The sequence below is a fragment of the Anser brachyrhynchus genome (genome assembly GCF_964034855.1).
Source record: "Anser brachyrhynchus genome assembly, chromosome: 9".
Taxonomy (NCBI): Eukaryota; Metazoa; Chordata; class Aves; order Anseriformes; family Anatidae; genus Anser; species Anser brachyrhynchus.
In genome coordinates this window covers 7,948,924-7,971,012 of record NC_137703.1, presented here as the reverse complement: position 1 = coordinate 7,971,012, position 22,089 = coordinate 7,948,924, and the positions used below count along the sequence as shown (strand labels likewise).

The 22,089-nt window shown below is 37.8% G+C and overlaps 1 protein-coding gene and 1 long non-coding RNA gene across 5 annotated transcripts in view; one reads left to right on the top strand and one right to left on the bottom strand.

The window, feature by feature from the left end:
- PEX5L (peroxisomal biogenesis factor 5 like) overlaps positions 1–22,089 on the top strand; it is a 114,464-nt gene that overhangs the window by 53,467 nt on the left and 38,908 nt on the right. The window contains exon 2 of the mRNA XM_080604602.1: positions 10,849–10,953. Coding sequence (XP_080460728.1) covers positions 10,849–10,953 — 105 coding nt within the window. The remainder of the gene's footprint in view (positions 1–10,848; positions 10,954–22,089) is intronic.
- Positions 11,060–20,841, bottom strand: LOC308199862. Of its 4 annotated transcripts, none has more exons than XR_013955051.1 (3): positions 19,941–20,841; positions 18,981–19,098; positions 11,060–11,739 (listed from the first exon to the last, which is right to left on the bottom strand). It is a non-coding gene; the product is annotated as an uncharacterized lncRNA (long non-coding RNA). The 4 variants fall into 4 exon arrangements; XR_013955052.1 differs by having other exon boundaries at positions 19,932–20,839; XR_013955053.1 differs by lacking the exon at positions 19,941–20,841 and adding an exon at positions 19,446–19,899.

Sequence of the window (22,089 nt, the reverse complement as noted above, 5' to 3'; positions counted from 1 at the left end):
TTTACTGTATAGTTATGCAAAAATAAGGAGGTTGAACACAAATTTATAATGAATAGTGCTTTTGATTGCATTACATTAACTTGATACAGAAGGAGAGTGCCTGTTTAAACAGAATACAAAGAGCAGCTGATATGAGTGATGTGCTGACTGTAAGAAATATAGATATTGCTCTCAGGTCCTTGCAGCACAGCCCTAGTGCTAATTACTGTCATCGGTGTAAAATGAACTTAAATCCACTACAGCCAAAAAAGTATACAAAATACTTGTACAAATATACAAAAGAGTACGTTTGTACAAATGGAACTGATATGGCCCGTTGTGCTAAAAAACTTGTCTTCATTGGTAAGGAGAGAAGAATGAGTCTTTAGCTGTCCAGGACAGCTGAACTTTGGATTAGGTCTGGAACTAATTATCTACTTCTGCCTGTACATTTTTTCATTTTTGTAATTACATTTTTTTTTCAGTATTTGAAAAGCTAGTTCTCCGCACTAATAGTACACATCAACAAATTAAGAATATCTTGTAAGAGTACATCCATAATACCTCAATTTTAAGAACTTGCTTCCCGAAGGTTTCCAGACTGTGATAAACGAAGAGCTAAATGAAGGGTTAGTAGCATAATCCTCTCTAAATGGTTTTATACGATGCTGTTAATGCTGCTTTTGTGGCATTAACATACTTCAGATGAGATCATTCCAAAGCAGAAACTGTGCACAGAGGCCATCTCCAGGTCAGGGACATCAAGTTATTCTGCAGTCACACCATTATTCCACTGCCTCATCTACTACTGCCATTGTCTGATAAATGGCAACCTCCTATTTTTAGGAAATAAAGGGGTAAACATACTCTACTACACCATGTTAGAAATAGAATTTTACCTTGCAAGTAAGTACACTAAGACTCAGAAGCCTTTGTTACCAAGGGCACACAGCATAGGAGACATAGAATAAAGAATTTTGGGTCAAGGCTACAGCATAAGGCCCCTTTATCACCAAAGTGCTGTAACAGCTCTACTTTAGTCTCCATCCATTGTAAAAAGTACTCAAATCTTTTAAGTTCTGGCAGAAAAATGACATCATAAATTCAAGGGTATCAAATGTTCGTATTATGGAGAGAAGCAAATGTTTATATCACAGAAAGTGCTAAATTTATCCTGGCAGCATTCAGAATGGTGGCTGGAGAGAACATAAATATTTCAGGAAAATAAGTCATAAAATTATTTTTCAATCATAAACTGTACTGACCCATTGGTTCAAACCTGCCATCTAGTAAGACATGTTCTTATTATTTAATACTTCCAGGACTAATCACAGGCCTGATGAGAAAGTAACAGCAATCTGTTCCAAAAGAAATCCAGATCATACCCCTCTGTTTATTTTAAAAAGAGCCAAAGGAAAAAAAATGCTAAGCAAAATTAAATCTTTTCCTGTATCATACAAATCACTATAGAATAGAGTTAAACTGAAGGCATGGATTTTGATCACAATGTTCACCCCAGATTTATGGAACTCAAATCCTGAGATTTTCATCCTAATCTTCAGTAAGAGTTAATACCGATGAGAATACATTACAAACTGTATTCTGTGTCCAAGCTGTCTTCCTTTGTAAAAAAAAAATCAGAACAATCAAAACAACAATCATTTTAGGAGTAACACGAGTTTAAAACAGCTGTGAAATTAGGCACCTAGCAAGAGACATCTACCAAATCATTTATTTGAATACATATCCTAATATTCAACAACAGCACACAGAATGTTATCTGACTCAAAGTAACAGGGCATCTGAACAAGTTGCCCTTATTCATCATTAATTTTACTTTTCCTAAATATCACCACCTTCCTTCAGGGCTTTCAGAGGAAAGGCATCCCTACTGCAGCAATAAGCAGCAATAACAGACTTTTTTCATCTGGTAACATAAAAGCCAGGGGAAACAAGAGACAGCCTCTACGTCCAGCAGTTTTGATTAAAATTTGTTATATTCTCTACAGGCTTGCCTGTTCTTTTCTGTGCAGAAAATCACAGTTTCAGGATTTAAATGATCTTAAGACTCTCACAGAATTGTAACTACAGGATATGATCAGATTAGTATGCATGCCGAGCCTCCTTTTAGCTCTATAAGAGACTTTTTTTCTTTTGAATTACATTTGTTTCTTTGCATCTCTTTTTCTCATTCTAAATGTCTGCTGTGTCGCTGCCCAAGCTAGAGAACTACACAAAAAAGAAGAGTGGGCTAGTGGGGCCCAGTTCCTTTCTCAGTTATGCAGGTGTACAGCTGTGGAGTGAATGGATTTATAATGATACCCAACTGGAGCAAGAACAACGTGCTTAAGCTTGCAAACGATGGAAAAATATACGTTTCTGGGATGTTCCAGGAAAGCTGAGCACTCATTATACCCTTTTAACACCAAAACGTGTATCACTTCCACTCCAACTTTCTTCTTAAATTAAAAAAAAAAAACAAACAATCAAAAAAACGAACTTGTATCATATTCCAGACACAGTTATACTACTAGTTATCACCCATGCATATTGTCATGCACTTTTTGGAGTCTCACTGTTCCAAAGTGAAGACAGAAACAGCCCACAAACTGATCTCGTCCCAGAGATCATCTACTTCTTTCTCTGCAAAGGTTGGGGTCTGAAATTCAAGATGACAGCTACAAGGTAGAGATCCCATTCTATGGGAGGCCAACACAACACTGTGTTGCCACTTCTAGGTGCTTTTTTTTAAAAAAAATTATTTCTTTTTATTTATTTATTGAGAACCATCAGAGGGTTTAAGATATAACAATTAAGATATAACAGTTCCAGGTAGCAGTTGGCACTATCCCAATAATCAAAAGCAACATTTAAGCTATGCCTGCCATAATTCACTTGACACTTTGCTCTGGTCAGCACTGCTTCTGCTTTATTAATACTAATAACGCAAAGTTTTGCTTTTCAGGACACCGTATGTGAGAGCACAGGAACCTTTCCCTAACAGCAACAGAGTGAAAAGCAGAGATATTGCAAAAACAAAATCTGCGCATAACAAGATTCCCAATACCTATAAACATTTGCAATAAGCAGGCACAAAATTAAATGTTTGTCTCAAGCTTTGTAGCTCAAGTTACCTTCTGACATTAAATAAGAACACTTATTGGTTTCATTGAGGGCTACCCTACCACTGCATCGAATTTCTTTTTTAACCTATGAAACTTTTATATAAAACAGACTCAGAAACTTGTCTTGTAAGTAACAGTTACTTCAGAGCAATGTTCTGAATTTCCTACAAAGGAGGACTATTTTTTATTCTTGGACTTTGATAAACCTCTGATTTTTTCACACTGAAAAATACCCGCTCAGTTTCTTTTTTTTCCCCCCTAAATAATTCTTCAACAAAAAGCACAAGCTCTTTTGTTTAACTGTCATAGTGTCATAGTTACTCAACTGTACCATCAATTCTGTGTTTAGCTGAGCTGTGGCATTACATCTTGAAAAGCATTAGCAGTAATACAAGAGTTCTACATCCCCACAGATTACCTCTTATAATCCAAATTGATTTCAGGTGTATTGAATAGATTACTCATCATTCTGGATTAACATCCTCAGCATCAGGGGCAGGGTGTAAAAGAACTGAAATTATTTTGAGTTCTACCCCCTAAAAATATATTAATTTTTATAAAGGAAAATATGTAAAAAAAATAATTCTTAAATACATTTTTCAAATCAAATACCTAAAATTTCACTGTCTGTTCAAGGCAAAAAATTTAAAAATTCTTACTGATGATCAAACTTCTAGCCCTTTACTCAAAAAGTGACCTTGCCTAAAAGAGGGAAAAATGGCTGAGGCCAACTCTTCACGCCTCCACATATCTTTAACTCCTAAGGTATATTAAGAACCACATGCAGAAGAGGGCATACTTTTGTATGCTGATAAGAATTCTTCTAAATTTATCAGAAAATCTTCCATTCAGTATTTATGGTCCACTAACTAGCCTAGTAGCTGAAACACATCGGGGGTTGTGAGCCGGCAGAGGAAGATGAGGAAAGTTTGCTACAGCATGTTCTCATCTCCCATCTGAAAACATTATTCAAAATGATCTCCTTTCCACTTTTCTTATGTGCTGAAATATTGCACATTATTAAATGGAAGATATGCATACCAAATGTTTAAAGACAGATTTCACTTTCTCAGGTTTTTTTTTTGTTTGTTTTACAAACTACCAGTTTCAACACACACACATATCTCTGATTCCTAATAAAGAAAAAATGCCATCTGAATTTAAATTATCATTTCAAAACAATGTGTGAAGTCTGAGGCCCAACAGTTCATATATGTGAATAATGAATATATATTGTATATTAGTCACCAATCTGGTTATTTTGGAAGTGATCTGAGCACCTTGATTTTAATTTGAACTAGTACTAGAGGAATGCTTTATTCTAATTCAGTACCTGCATAATGACAGTAACAAACCAATTCTGTAGTTACTATTTGTGTGCTATGATTGAGACCCATGACACTGAAGTCAACATAGAGTGAACCCTAATTCAAAAGGGCAAAATATTTTAGTATTAATTTTCTCTGCTGAAGATGACCAAACAAATTTGAAGTTGCCAATTGATAAACCCAATGATTTAAAAAATGTTCCTTAACACAGACTAAGCAGAGACACGAGAAATTCTCCAGCTATTCCCTTGAATTTTTGAAGTCAAATGCAATTGTGCAGCCAGAAGACTCACCCTTTTGATAATACAGTTCAAAATTATCAAGAAATCAATCTAAGTGCTAAAGAAAAATGCTGCTACATATCCAAAATTGCTTTAATAAAAGATGACGCTTACACAGAAAGAAAGGATTGCAAAGCACCTTGCCCAAGCCTGCTATCACAAGCAGCTACCTTATGTAACTCGTTCACAGAGGGACCAGAACCTTAAACAACCTCAAACAGTTAGCTCTGCTCCATACTTCACTCTAAATTATAGGCTGATTTTACTATTTACAGCTGGACCAACACTGTTGTTCAAAGGTTAGAAAGTGTTATCTTACTCAATAGGTGTGTCCCCTATGTATATTCTGAATAAAACATTTTAACTTGAGACATTAAAAAAAAAAAGTTTCATTGTGTCTTCATTCTCTTAGCCTGCAGTAATCTGACTAGTTGAAACAGGATGAGTTAATTTGACAAAACTGTTTATCAATTTCCAGTCATACTATCATTTCAGACGCATTAAGGAAAACAACCAAGTTTTTTAGAGCAAAGTGGGTTTTGCAGAGCTTTCACTGGAGATGCTTTGGAAGCAGTCCCACTTGGCTTTCAGAATGAATCTATAGGCATCAAAATGACAACTTCTAAAGGAAGCACACGTAATGCAACAGCTACTGACGGACAAAGAAACAGAAAACCTAACAATGCCGTTTCAATGCAAATGCTTTTCAAAGTAGAATGCAATCTAGCCACAGTATTGACATTTAAATGGACACAAGGCACAATCCAATAAAGGTAAATGTGAATGTGGTGATTTCTTTTTATCAGGTATTATCCTTCTTTGCCAGTTTTCCTCCTATGCAGTAAAAAAAAAAAGTCTTCCCATATTAATATTGAAATCTAAATTATTCCATCAAAATGGGAATGAAAGAAGAAGGGAATGAAAGATGAGCAGTACACTTATAACTCAGCCAATATGGATTTAGCTGCTTTACTGTAAATTAATCATTGGGCAAGTCTTTCCATACCGGATTCCTTATCTGTAGCCAGCACTACCTGTATTTTGTCAGAAGAATGAACAACTTGGTCATGAGTCAAAAGTGGTTAGACCATCATTAACAGAAAACTTGCTGAGAGGTTCCAAAGGATGCAAGTACAATATTGGAAATACTAGCTTGGGTCTTGAAAGCTGGTTTATCTCGACAATACTGCTTCCAGTTCAGAACATATAGCTTGGTTCAGATATCTCTGCACTACACTCAACAGAGTTTCCCTAGAAGAATTACATATCCCCCTTTATGGTCGATATCTACCTCACTTTGTTAAAAATGCACCAACAGCCTTGATGAAAAAATTTTCTGTTTAATAACCATCTTGTTGTGGGTCACAGAACTGCTGCACCATATGGCTTATTATTTTTAATGATGTATAAGATGCAATATATACCACTAAAAACAGTAGAAAAGCTTAAATGATGAAAAGAAAAACAGATGGAGAAAACATGAGCAGAAAAGCCTGAGAAAGAAGAAAAAAATGCAGAATAACAAACAGATCCTAGGGGAAATCAAGAGCTCATGGTAGCCCTGTGGACACTAGAACTCTCATGGCACCACCCTCTAGCTGTGCATGCTCATTTTGAGCCATAAAAATGTTTGCACTGCATAATTTTAAAGCCATGCATGTCCATTTTTATTTTTAAACTCTACAAAACACAAAGATTTGCAGTGCATAAATCCATTCCGAATAGGCTGCTTAATTGGTACTGTAAGTCTAATATATCAGCTGCCTGGGGATCTGGACAGCAGCCAAGCATCCCAAGTTCAACACGTACAGTAGTTCTAGTTGCTCTCCCTCCTAACATAAAGGACTAGTGCTGCTATAACTTAACGATACCATTAATGCATCTTCTGTAACATTTGCTTTATAAAACTTCTCCCCAACCTATTGAAGCTGATTCCCTTTTGAGGGAATAGTGTAATACTCAAAGAGCAGATCAGTACCTCAAGAGGTTCTGGGCTGAAAAGTAGAACGTAGAAAATATTGGGTTTACTTTCAATGCAAAGAGCATGATTAGTCCAATGACTATCCAATACCTGTTTTAAGCCTCTGCATAAGTCTGACTGGATTTCTGATTGTTCATGGGAAGGATATTCCTGATCTTCCCTTTTTCCAGTCAGCTGTGAGTACTCTGAAGTTGGACCTTTGCTGTGGTCACCTCAGTGTTAAGACCACCTGAGAGCACAGCCCAACCAAGATGACTTGAAAGAGTAGTTTATGTTCACCACCATTACTGCAAATTTGAGACATTTCTGGAAGACTAACTAGCCATTTCCTGCAAACGCCATCTCTGAACTAAGACACATTTCAATTCAAAAACCTGATGTGAAAAGTACATTACAAGTGGTCTTTATTTTTTTTTCCTGGCTTTTATATTTATAAATATAAAAGTTACCAGTTTCTCCTCACCCGGAAAGGAGAGATACGACGTGAAATCAGTAATGACATCATACACGAATGATGCCTTATTGCATATCACTTTCTTCCTTCCAAATTTCTTCACAAGGAAAGCAGAGTTAGAACTTCTGCTTTACAAAAGCAGAAATATGCCTAGGTTCTGATCATTTCCAATAGTTCAGTGAATAGCAATACACCATATTAGTGCATCAAGTGAAGGCGCAGCAGCACAGTCGGTTCTTCAGCAAGTAAATAGAAATTCTGCCTTTACATAAGCCTGTGGTATCCTTTCTCTGTGTAGAGATACCTTAAAAAAAAAATCTGATCTGTAAACAATTTTTCTGTTCACTTTCCTCACAAGAGTAACTGGTAGAAATATTGCTGAAAGGTGAATCTGGGACTCAAGTACTTTAAGTATTTGTCAAAAGAAAGCCTCTAATTACGTTACAGATTTAGATAAAGTACTTTTACTGCATAGATTATGATATTTACGTAATTATAGTTTAAAAACTGATGTCAAAATATTAAATATTTACAAGGCACTGGTCGTTAACTTTTCGTGTACAAGAATAAATTTTCAAACAACTGTAATGAAGAAAAAATTACAGAATGATACTGCATTTCAAACAGTAATGTTTCAAGTTATGCCCAGGTATTCATTCTAATTGATATACCCATCATGACTTGAAGTTGGTCTATTGGCCTCATGCATTTAATTTCAAAACTCTACAATAAAGTTTTATAGTACATAGGCATTGTTTCAGAGCTCAGTGCTTCACTGATTTAAAAAACAACACACAACTGTATGTAGTCCTAAAGATTTACATTAATATGGCCTTACAGTAACTTAATTAAAGACTCATTAAGTATTACAGTATCACATAGTGTGAGCTGCATTGAATTTAATTTGGAAATATTCAATAATACCAGCTGCAAAAAATATTTCCTTACAAAATCCTGACAATCATACATAGTCCTTTGAAAATGTTTGTTACTATCCATTATCTGATCCCAAAGGATAAACCTGCAGAAATTGCTATTATGTTTTCTACTAAATTCTATTATAAATATTTAGCATCATTAGAATACATTAGAAGAGTCTGAACTCTACTCCTTATTTTGTTTTTGAGACATCGCCTAAGGGCACTGTTCTAAGTGTAACAAATAAAAAAGTACTGGTGCATTTCTTTTTCTTTCTTTTTTTTTTTTAGTAGTACATTCTATGAAAACAAATATTTTATTTCCTTTATCTTTTCACATTTTTCTTGATTTGTGCTTAGGTTATCATGCTTTACACCACAACTGTTTCCATCTACATATTGCAGACAAATAGGAAACGAATGAGATTTGTTTACTATATCATTATGCTGTTGTTTAAATGAGAAAATAACTTACCTTGCAATTCTGACTTATCAAACTGTTCATTCTAAACACCTGGCAAGTATAAAATTGGCTGTTACAGAATTACAGGGTTTGATCAGTAAGGTACTGTAACAGATAAATACATACACCAAGCCGAAATACTAAGAAACAACACAATATTGAAGGAGGCCAAGTAAATAAGTAACTTTTTTTTTGTATATAAAAAAAATAAAAATAAATCCTTCAATAGTTGTTGCTAATGTCTTAGGATAGTTTGAATACTGTAATAAATTTGCTAGAGATCATTTCAGTAGCAGTTCTAAACAGTAACAAGGTTGTCCTGGTCACAGATGAACTATCCCTTCATTCAATTCAGGTAAGGACTGATTACAATAGTATTCAAATACAGCAACGCAAATTTGCAAGTTTACATACCTTACAGCTAAACCCATTTTCAGTCACCAGAATAAACAGTTGGATTTCCCAATGGATTGGTCACCTGTATCTCTCTCCATTAAAAATCAGAGCATTTAAGCTGCTTCTCTGCAGCCTCTCAGATATGCAGGAGATTGCCTACAAACTTCTAGTTTCAGAATGATTTTTTTTTTTTCATATCAGAGGCTGAGTAGCCAGACATAAATCAGCTTGACTTTGTCAGGTTGTAGTCTTTTGGAAAGGCTAAAAGACCTAATAAAAGAAGTAGTATCAAACCTCTTGCTTTGACTAGCGATCGTGCTACGACTGCACGTAAAAAATAGCGCAAGCATAGCTATTCATCAGGTTACTGTTCTACATCGTGCCATAGCCACTTTAAACTGATGAGATGGGTTGTGTATGCTATCAACCATTCCCAGGGTTTTGCAGAGTTATGTTTACGAAAGGTTAACAGCAGGCACTAATACGAGTATCATGACTCTTTTCAGGCAGTAGGTGAAACCTTGAAGAAAAAGTGGCTCTGTCTCCAAAAAAGTGACCTGACCTTTGCTTTGGTGGGTTTTTTACTCTGCAAGAAATAAAAAGCACTGCATGCTTTCCAATGCATCCTTTCTAGCTGATAAACTATTCTGTTCTAGCACTCAGCACGAAAGGACTATGTGTTATAAAAAAAACAAATAGCATGTTTACAGTACTAGCTAACGATAGCTCCACATCATAAGAGAAATGATCTTCATAGACCTGAAATACATCATACGAATTATGAACCAACTAAATACATAACTGGCCAAGAACCTTTGATATACTTAGCAATTATAAGCAACTTCCATTGAATATAGTTTAATGAAATTCACAATGACTTCGAGGTTCTTTGGATATCAAAGGCACCACAGTTCCAGCATGCTTACGATTCATGACACTTCTGCTCCAAGAATTTCTTGCAGCATGCAAAGAACTCTCTGTAGGGTAACTGAAGTGTTGCACAAGAAAGCAAATCTAGCATTGACCTGTCAGTTGTTAAAATCTGTTCTAAAATTGCAGTAGTATGTAATGATTTTACATGCAATTGGTGAAATGTTTATGAAACACCATATAGTTCAGTGTACATATATTTTATTGGACATGGAATACAGCGCTAGTGAAAGTAATTCTATTATGATATAATGGGGTAGTGAAGTCTATTAACAGAAGGGGTTTTTACATGTTGGAATATTTTAAGTGTAGTGGAAAATACTGCTTTTATGGAGTCAGATCCTGCCGTCTTTTCACTGCTAAAACTTGCACTGAAATCAACGGGAGCTTTACGAGTACCATAATAAGGACATGGCAAGGGACACTGGCATAACGCAGTGCTGCCGCTATGCTTTGTGTGTACACTCGGACACTGCTGCTTGCAAGAGTCAAAGAGATCAGAACACAGAGTCTGGGTGGATTCAAGAAGATAAATACCCTTTTTAAATAAAGAGCACGGCACAACATCAGTGCATTTTATTTGGCTAAAATATTAAATTAGTTGTTAATTATTTTATGTTTCTCTTGAATACGTAGTGTATTAGGTGAATTTTAAGGAAATTAAGTTTAAGAAGTCCTTGCGTTACGCTCAATAACAAGGACGTTTTGAGGAGAAGCGCAGCAATGCCTATGACAGCAGGATCTGGCTCCGTCCACTGCCAGCAAAGCCAGGCAGCGCGGTTAATTACGCGCACTGCTTTACAAACCGTTCCCAGAGGCGTCAACACCCCGGGCCCCGCGGGTCACTTCCACGCTAGGGCAGCGTGTGCCCCAGCGACCCGCCAGGACCCCGCTTGCCAACTCCCGGCAGTGTTTAAGGGTCCCGGGGGAGGCCGGCCGGAGCCCCCCAGCCCCGCGGTCGCTGACCGGGCCCTTGTTGGTTTCGCTGTTGTAGGGGAAAGGCGCTAGGGCGGCCGATAAGGCTGTTGCCATGGTGATGAAGGAGATGCCGAGGGAGGAGTCCGCGGAGGAGAAGCCCCTCCTCACGGTGACGTCACAGGTGGGCGGAGCGCGGGACGGGGCCGGCGGGGGGGGGCCGGGGGCTGGCACCAGGGCTTGGTCATCAATAGAAGCTCCACAGGGCGTTGGGCGCACGGCCATTAGCTGAGGTACCTCAACCCGGTACAGAACACCAAGCACTGGTGGTGTTCATGCCCCAGATCTCCCCCTTGAACACCGCATCTTGCTCCTTGCGAACCCTGATGTCCGTGAAGGAATTGTCGAGGGAAAAGGACACTCTTCAACGTACCGTTTCTAACTTTATCCCAAGTGACTGACAAACAATTAGAAGCCAACATCAAACGCCGCCCCTTCCTTCCCTGCTCAGTAAGCGCAAATCTTCCATCGGCATCAACAAGGCCGGGAGCTGCGCCTGAGCTCATTAATTGTTCAATGAACCATTTGTACTGGTTGTCCATCGGTCTACTCAACACCCGTCTGATACAGTTGTGCATTGATAAAGTGCCTGTGTCTGTTAGCGTCACACCTCCCACCACACACAAATACCTACTTCCCTGCTGTGCACCAAAGGGGTGCAGAAGCCAAAAGGAGGCAGAACCAGGTGAACAAGTGAGTATTTTTCATAGCCATCTCCGCATCATGTACCCATGACGTGCAGCTACACCACCATGCTCACTCCTCATTCACATCCTAGTTGTCCAGACGCCATGCTGCTTTGAGCTGCTGCCTCCTTAGCATGTCCGTGTTACCCTCTTGTTCAGGCCGGTTGTTCAGTTACGTGCTGCTGTACCGCCTTTAGCCATCGCCATCAGCATTCATCTCAGCCCTTTACCCAATGAAACAGATGGATGTGACTGCCGCTCGCAGGGCAAATCATGCGAGTTCCAAATTGGCCGCAAACAAACTTCCCAAGCCAGACCAAATTGGGTCATGAGAATAAGGCCTGCTCTTCCCAAAGAGATCACCAACACCAAACCCTGTACGGGCACGTGTGTTATCTTAGGAATTACTTACATGAGGTACCTATGTTGCATTGTCCCTCACAGTACAGTTAAATAAGCAAGAAAGCAAAGCAAAATGCTCGGATCAAGCCAGGAAGCGGAATATTTGCTTTTAGAAAACTACCAAAAAAGTGAAATTCCTATTTACAAAAGTCCTAGAGAACTGATTACATCTGACTGTAGTAGCAGATTCTGCAAGAAGCAGAAGGGGAATCTCAGAGACAGAGAGGAGATGCCAAAGCCTTGTTTTAACCAAGGAGTTAGCGATAATAGAGAGAAGTCCCTGAAACCTAATTTAAGAGAGACCTTTTAACTCTCTTCCTCTGGAATATGTTAAAAACGCATCCAACAGAGACCAAGTCAGATACACGTTCACATTTTATTAGGCTGCTAGCCAACCTTTATTTCGTAAAACATGACACTTGTTGACCTAAACACTCAGTGTGAATTAGAATTTGACAAAGTTTCCAATTCACAATTTATTTTATATCAGATCTCAAGGCAAATCTACAAATAGCATAAACCAAAGTACTGCAGACTCCACTGGGGTTCTGCTGATATGTGGCAACTGGGAATCTGGACCTTCATTCCAGCAGTAACAAGCCTACTACAATAAGCAGAGTGGTGTTCTTGGTAATTGAATAGGCTTTTCAGCATCTATTTTCTGTGATTCTATCTCAATTATTTTCAATGAAAGTCACTTTATTGGTATGAAAAGGCATTCAGTAGTTGCCAAATTTAATACTTCAGGCATCAGAGAGTGAGCTTTCTGTACTAATGGGATTTTGTAGAATATAACTCTATATACTATGTTGCTGCCTCCCTTTATCTTTTAAAGATAAATCAGAAAAGAATGGAACAAATGAAAAAAAGTAATTTTGGTATGAATAAGCCTAGGAAAAGTTAAGGAGTTTGCTGAAGGTTCAAAGATTAACAATACTCAGCTAACTGAATCCGAGATAAATTATTTTATGCAACTCATTTATAATAAATACATGGACAAATTGTGCATAAAGTTGGATTTGAATTCTGATTTTTTTTTCTTTTTATTTAACCTTTTCACAACTTCATTGACAGGAGCAAAGATCTCCCTTATGAATTAATTTCTAATGAGAAGTTTAAACCTAACTATCCCCTGGAGTCAAAGTTTAATTGTACAGTCAACTATGAAATTCCCTATCTGCTACAGGTCAGTGAACTTCAAAGGAGCTCATTCAATAACATACTCTGATCCACACTTAAACTTTAAAATATGACGAACTGCTTTATTGAGCAGTAAAAAAGTGCATGCTTATATGCTTTGCCAACCTGATTTTAAACAACCCAATCCCAAAGTATCGGGAGTTATCTGTCCCATGTTCATCATACTTAAGTTAAATTCTTCAGAGTACACAAGTTGGAGAGGTAGTGATGGTAGGATCCCTACACAAATAAGGAAATAACACCTACAGGAAGGGATTCATGTCCAGGAGGATCCTGTGGCAAATATACTCTGTATTATACAGTAGACTTGGGAGTCCGTGAAAAATTCACCAAAGGAAAAAGAAATGCAAATTATATGTTGACAGCTATCCCAACTTCTATTTCTAATAGAAAAATAGGGAGGTGCCTGCTTACTACACAGCCATTGCTCAGAGTAAAAATTTGATATTAACTGTTTATGATTTGAAATATTAAAGAACACTTACTTTTAGAACTGGAAAGTAAGTAAAAATGTGAAGTTAGATTAGAAGAAACATGCTGAAGTTCAGCTTATCCCATGAAAAATGCAGGCAATGACACAAATATCCCAAAAAGAAGAAGTGTTTAATGACTACACTCCAATTAACTCTCTCAGCTGTTTAAGGTTCTTATGAAAAAAAAGAACATTTTAGTTCTTATTAAGAGTAGGAGCAATGTTTTTTGAAAGTGAACTTAACTTACATGTCACTGGTTGATCCAGGCACACCTATATTTCCTCAAGAGTAAAAATACACGAACATTTCCAGTGCCTAAATTCCACTGTTCTGGGTGGGTTTGGTTTGTTTGTTTTGATTAGATGCTTTATGGGTTTTTTGTTTTGTTTTTCTCCCCCCCTTGAAACTAATATGCGACCTGACAAATTTTATAAAGGAAACAAAATAAAGATAGCTAATACACAACTCGCAATCTGAGTAGATTAAGGCATGTATCAAAAACTCACATTATGAAACTAATAGCATAATAACAGTTTTCCATATAAAAGTTAAGTCCAAACTGTTCAGAATCAACCACATTTATTCGAAACTTCTTAGCATTACACTTGCATTGACTTACAGTCTACTCTGTAAATATTTACTAAGTAACATAGAACAGAACAGCAGAGACTTGAAGTGAAAATAATTAGCTTCTCCTTTATACCAATCTCAAGCAGAAGTAACTTCATTTCAAGTAATTCCTATACATTAGTTTGAAAAAAAAATAATAAAAAAAGTCTTGCCAATTTTAGGAATCTTCAGCAATTAACTTCGGACTAAAATAATTCATCATAGATTCCAACCAGCCCTGTGAGAACAGTGGCAATTTCCTCAGTGATTTTAGGACTAAGTCTGTGATTTTATTTTTATATTCCTTTTAAAAGATTAGTGATAGATTCATTAGCCGTATTCCTCAAACATCTCAAATGGGTCTACTGTTATTTATTGTAAAACATTTGAGTAGTTTAGCAGGAGATGCTTAAGTCTGCAAACTTTTTCATCTGTTATTAAAAATAGGTAAATACTATGAGTGTAAAAAAAGACAAAATGCATAACTGCATGCTTAGCAGTACAAATATTAATTAAATCTTTACCTCCAAGTTAAGTATTGCTTAACACTTTGCTTTTAGGGCAGTATGTATAATTTGAGCAGAAATATTCTCATGAGCATAATAAAGAAAGTTGCCTCGATAACATGCTTAAAAGTCATAAATTGGCTGCTTGCCTAAAGTTATACAAGTTTCTCCATCACAAATTAAATACATTTTTCCATGAAATAAGCTTTAATTTGAAATTACCATGGGAATTGATAGTATTTTTTTCCATAAAATAAAGCTGACTATACCATTTCGTGCATTTTAAAAATGTTCTACCATTCCGTAAGCACAGAAAGAGCTGGACAATTTTTGCAAGTAATGTATTATGCTCATTTAACCCTTTTTTATATGAATAGAAATTAGTTTTCAGAAATCTGTTCATTCTTCATATATGAATATTCTAAGTAAAATTATACTATCCTTTTAATACTTACTTTTAATATCTTAATCCTTTTAAACAATTGCAAACTATGTACTACAATTGTTCTACATGCAATTAACTTCTTGTTTGCACAATGAAAATGTTACACTCCATTGCAAGTTTAAAACGTTCTCAAGCACCTTTCAAGTTTCAAGCATTTCAATCTACAAAATAACATCGAAGCCAACACACATGCCATGCCATATCCCTGTGGAGAAGCCATACAACAGGAAATTATGATTTGGTTCCTATGACTGCCCACAGTAACACATCCAAAAACACAACCTTATTCTAGATAAGCTACAGAACTCCACAGAAAGAAAAAAAAAAAAAAGAATGATTTCAAAATAATTACAGCCTATTTGTAAGGATACAGCAAGGTACAGTAAAAGATGAATTTTGTTACATGGGAAGTATACAGATCATTTTCAGCGCAGTTGAAGATCTGTAGGAATTGCATAAGCTTTACAAAATTGGCACTCGTGATAAGCCATGGTAATTTTGATATTATTAATTCTCTTCATGCTACTAATATCATGAAGATCTGGTCTTAAAAAAGCAGATGTATATCTTTCATCTTAATTGACATTTGATTATGCACCATACTCAGAACAGTGCACAAAGCTGTATATAATCCACTACTGAAAAAATTTTCAAACCTATCTGTGGATTACAGGTGATTGACAAAGCATTTGTACATGCAAGCTCAGTTCAATATTCTGGTGGTCTTCTCTTTCAGCTGACAAAAAAAACATTAAATAATTTCCTACTATTTTGTAAGCAATCATAATAGTTGCCCCAGAGATGCTGAGAGATTCCAGAAGTAGTACCAGCAATATGAGTGAAACAGGACTCCTTGAATTTGTCATCTATTTAAAATCCTTATTTAGAAGAAATGGAAAACTGTGGTTCCCAAAGTCAGGCTACTTCTTTAGTTGGAGTTGCCACACAAGAAGTAATTTCAATGAGTAATACAGGAACCAGAGTCTAGCACCATGAGTTACCATTTGCTTTCTGGAGGTACTATCATGACACCTGTGCCTCTCCAGGTCTTCCACTGTATAGATTTCTCCAGGGCTTTCTCAACAGAAAATGGGTTCTGCAGAACAGGAAGGCTACAGGACTTTCCCACCCTGCATTTACTCAGCTTAGGTGTCCAATTTGTTAACCCCTCAATCAAAAAGCAAGTCATTTTAGGAATACAGACTAAATATTTTCATGAACTAACATTACAGAAATCATTTCCTTAAAAGGATATTTTGCAATTTTTAGCGACTGTATTACTTCAAGGACCTCTATGCATTAAGCATTTATTAAGCATAAACAGTTAATTTTGTCTTTGATCACTGTTGTACTGTAGCAGCAATCCAGCAGGGAGAACTGGAGTATTGGGAAAGGCTAAAACATAAGTCATATGGCGAGACTATGAAGACAATGCAGAGCCAGGTGAGGGTAAACAGAATCTTCTAAGACCCAAGAAAGGATTCAACAAACAGCTTCCTTTAATTAAAAAGTACACAGAGCGCGTGGATGTTAATGCACCAGAAAGACTTGAAGTAACATTTTTATAAGTAGTAAAGGCCAAATTGGCAGTTCCACTCAAAACATGACAAGAGCAACTTCTCTCCTAATGACTCTAATCCAGCAAGGCAGTTAAGCACATGCTTAACCTTGAGTTTTGCAGGACATGCTTAAGTGGCTTGCCGGCGTGAAGCCAAAATGCAGGAGCCAGATACAACCCTGTGTTTGGCTACTGCTCCCTTTTAGTTTTCTTCGCCAGACGAAGAACAATAGAGGGAACATGGTGAACTGCAAGATATTTAGTTCTACGTTGCAGCTAGACACTATAATTTGTGTAGGTCAGCACTGACAAACACAGATAGGATGCTACCATGACACAGCAATAGCTCTCACAAAATCGATGCAACTGCTATGAAGACGCAACATAAACATGTTACCATTTACTGATTGAGACATCAAGCATAAGTTTTAAATAACACCACTTTCCTGTAAATTTAAGCATCCAATATGATGTCTATAGTAATCCTCCCACAGTTTCTCAGCCTTCACACAGGCTGTGGGTCAGTTGTTAGCATTAAGCCTCAGGGAATCGCTGGGCCTGCATGATTTCAGGTAAGATATTGTCACCTCTGATTCACAGGCTGCTGTACACACTTCCTACTATTTAGCAACTGAGTACCAGTTATCACCTGCCAAGTGAAACTCATCTTCAGAGAGGTAGCAACACCAAACTGCTCTTAGAAGGAGGGCGAAATGAGTTTGTTTCTGTTTTAGAGCTTCCCACCATTTGTGTTAGGTGGAAGTCAGTTACACTGTATGCCCTGTGTATTGATTCTCTGTTCCTGTGAAAACCAAATATTTGGCTGGCATGTCAGTTTTGTTGGGACGTAAATTCACACTAGAGTGACAGAGAAAAGATTAGTATGCCCCTGGCACAAGGATGATGCCAGAAGTCAAGCAGCGATCACACTTACTATACGATAAAAAATAAGTGTGGGGTGGTAGCGATATGATTTTTCCTTGTGAAATACTTACAAATATTCTAGAAAAGTAAGGGAAGAAAAACACAGCTCATACAATTTGAGCTTTTTTGCATGAAACTACTGATTTTATAAGTACTTCCTTTTCCAAGTCTCCCTCTGAGACAATAAAGGAGGTATCTCAATACTTATCCTGTCAAGATCACAATCCACAAACACTACTTCCAGTTATGCTTCAGAGAACAACCACCTCAATTTCTAGATCTGGTTCCCATTTATCAGTTTTTAGAAATACCTTGTTCAAGGAAATGAATCCATAGAAATCACTTGTTTCCTCTTATCCTAGTGAATGTCACCAGAGATCATGATATGCCAAATACATACAGAGAACTTACCTATTAAATTTGATATATGTCATATAAATTAATTAGCAATTGATGTTAGTTCATGTCTTAGGTAATGCCCTCTGGTTGAGTTAAAAACTAAAAGAACAGGTAGTATAGCACGGACAAACTACTATCTAGTTTACCTACTTATCGAGTCTCACCCAAGCAGCAGACAAGTTTCTCTCAGAGCAATGTTCAAAAACGCAATTTCTCCTACAGAAATTCTGAATTAAGAAGGTCCTGTTTTCTCGTATGCTGACTGCTCATTACCATACCCTGAGCTTTTTGAGTCAGATCATTTCACTGATCCAGTTTACAGCCCAACCGCACCATTCCAAGCACAGTGTCTAGGCAGAGGTACAGCAAAAGCCATCAACACCCATGAGTAGGTTTGCTACTGAATGCTACAGGGCCTTATCCAGTAGTAGTCTGGGGCTTCCTAAGTTAATTCCTTGAATAATTCAGTCATCTTCTGATGACATAACTTGTAGAATCCAATCCAACTAGCTTGGGTAGCAAATTACAACTACATTTTTGGTGCCTATATAACCAGTCCTACTAAAGTAAGTTCCATATATAGTCATTGGGAAAGCTAGGTGCCTTTGAGAGCCTCCTGAGGGAGAGCCTAAATTAAGCAGGGAGGGTCTCCCTCTGGAGCTGCTTTTCTAGGCATTTATCTCTTCCTATTGAACATGGAGGGAATTTAAGCATTTAATTTTAGAGAACTAGTTCACTGTGTGCTCAAAACATAGGTGCTAATTAGCTGTCTCTGCCTGACTCTGGAACCCCACAATTTAGCTCCCAAGTCATTTATCTTAAAGACTAGCAGTATGTTATGTTCTACTAACACAAAAAAAAGAAACTAAACACCATGTATGGTGCACCACAAACACAGTAAAATAGGAATGAAGTAAGAGGATATAAAAACAGCATTTCAGGTCTATACCTTACTGACAGCATCAACATGTTCCACCTCTGACGACCACGATATAAGCCTGTTGCTCTATGAAGGCACAGCATTTGAAGCCATGATCAGGGCAGGTTGTACAGGTGAACATCATGAGCTGTAAATGTAACACCAGTTAAGAAGTTGGTCCTCACAGCTGATCCCCTGAGGTGTGTTCCAGCTCCCTCCACCCAACAGCCAAAGTTCCCTTGTGAAAACATTTCACAGCCCCATTTCATGACACAACCCTGTCAACTGCCTCCCCCCTCCTTTAAAAATATAAAAATAAAAAAAAACAGGTTACTGACTAGGTGTTTCATAAATCTCTTTTTACAACAGAATTTGTAGTCTGGGAGCAAAGCAAAACCAAAGCCATGGCAGTTGTTATACCATATGTAATTTCACCTTTTCTCTTGCATAGTAAATCACAATACAACCAACATTAGTGCTGCAACAGGCACCTACATTAAGGCCACAGACCGAAGGACCCCAGGATGAGAATAAAAGTCCCATAAATTTTTTTATGGGATAGCAGAGCTGTCACCACAGTAGCAGCTAGGTGCTTACTGAGCCTCACACAGGTCCCTAGAGCAGACAGGCCTGAGGAGAGGCTCAGGGACAATGTCTCCTCTATGTTTTTTTTAAGAAGCAGCGTACTCCCATGGGGACAAAGGGAGAAAATACAGCATGGGAGGCTTTCGGGGTGACAGTAGGGCATAGGAAGAGTTGGGCAGGCAAACAGTGGAAGCTGGGACCAGGCTGGATGCTGGCTAAAGGGAAGAGAAGACCCCTCAAGGGACCTCTCCGTTTCAGCAGGGCCACTACCGCTCCTACCACATCGCAATGTCTCTCCTCCAGGCTCAGCACACCTATAACCAACCCCATCTAGAGTTTGACTTTTTTTAGCCTTAAACCAGTCACTCCAGTTCTGTCCATCAGGCTGACACCTACCCCTCACACCTGAGGAGGGCCCAGAGCGGGAACTACCATGAGCCACTGCTTCTACCCTCCTTTTCTCACAGAAGCCCTGAGAGCAGAATGGAGAGCATTAGCCAAGCCAGAGGGGGAATGGAAAATTCATCAGTAAAGGCAGCTGTGGATAATAAATTACACTGATGAGTAAATGCAGAGAGCTGGGGCAGGGGTGGGTGACAGGGCACAGAAAATGGAGGTCAGGTGGTTCCCCTCAGTGCTCTGGGCTGTTGGCCTGCCTGGCAGCTGCTGAGGTAAAACATGGCAGCTGCGGCCTCTGGCATGGCACCACTGCCTCCTGGCCAGGCCTCTGTGCCTCATCTCAGACCCGCACTAAATAATCCTCATTTTGAATACATTTAAGGAATGGGGCTGATATCAGGCATCAAGTGATGCTTCTGACACTCCCAGTATCTTTCCCAAAGCACCAAAATTCACAGCTTTTTGGTATGAGAAAGTCCAATAGCAGTACTGAGGGGGAGAAAAAGCAGCCTTCTCTGTTGTGTTGCTCAGTGGCAGGCGTCAGTCACGTAAAATTCATTTGAATTTATGAGGAGCATTTTATACTATGGTTGAGACTCTTCATATCTATTAGTAGTAGGAAATATCACCCTTCACAAATTTTAGATATGTTTCAGTTAAGGGAGTGTTTTTTTCTTTAATTAAAATAGATTCTGTAAAGAAAAATTAAGTTCTTAGAGACATTATGAGAATTTACGGTACTCACTGGCTAAATTAGTACTCAGAAATCAATAATTTTACAGTCTGAGTCTATACAGCTTGGCGTGTGTACAAATACCGCACACATAAATATTATGCGGTGGCACACTGCCAGCAGCCTGGCTCTCGCTCCCAGCGCCTCTTCCTCCAGCGCTGCATGATGCCGGTCGGCTTTCTTAATTTCACTTTGCTTCTCTTGTCTGCAACATAGAGATAATACTTCTCAGCTCCATGGTGGTGCCAGGCTTGATTCATGAATGTTTTAAAGCATTCTGTGATATTCACCCTGAAAGGTGCTTGAGAACCATAAATTATTACTTTAATATAGATAATAGTTTTCATCTCATGAATGTTTTATAACACTACTCCAAATTCATGCCTGATATAACTCTAATAACTTGAGTAGAGTTAAAAGAGGGATAAATTTGGTACAATATATGAGACAGCAAAATGAAATTCAAAGTGTGAGACCAAGGATTTACCAAATGGCATTGCATACACGGTAATGTCAGAAACTGCCCCTCTGACTACTTACCTACTGCAAAAATTCCGCTCACAGCACTGTTTAACCTCTTAAGGTTTGATTCATCATGAAATACCCGCTTCACATCAAAAACGTTTTTCCAGTATGTTCTATCGCTGTGTAGTTTGTATATATTGAGAATTAGTAGACTTGATCACGTACTTGTTTTCATTTTTCAACCCAGATATTTCATTTCAAAGCACACTTTTTCACAGGAACAATTCTTTTTAAAAAGGCACTCCTACAGCTTTCAGTTTTTAGCCACAGGAGCATAGGACACTACTGGGAAGAATCCTCTGGGCCATCACTCACTTCTCAAAAGCAGTCACATCATAAACAGCCATGAAGAAAGCTTTTCAAATGCCACTTTAAAAAGCTAGGCTTTTTGTCCCCCAACCCTAAAAATTATACTGTTTGGTCAATTCACTGCTGTGATAGTTAAGATTCTTTTAATTTCCAGACCAAATCTACTCATGGCCAGTTGAGATCTCTTCAGTCTTGTGCCAACTTTTTTCTATTGTTGAAATAGTTTTCCACTTCCAATGTCATCCGGCCCATCTCTCTTTATATATACAAGAATAATAATTATATTCCTACTCAATCTTCATTTTGTTAGCCTAAGCAAGTCAACTTCTTTTAGAGTCCCTGTAAAATGTGTTCTTTATTCCTCTGATCATCTGGGTGGCCCATATCTGATGAATATAGTGTATATGTTCACATAGTGACAGAATCAGAGAATAACTTATTTGTTTTCTAATTAAATAAAAATGCTGCAAGTGCATCGCAAAGGCACAGCTTAGTAAGAATTAAATCTTGGTGTTCACTGGTAAAACTGATTATGAAGAAGTGGATATCTGCCTAACTCTCAGTTTGATGGTAGAAATCAATACACTT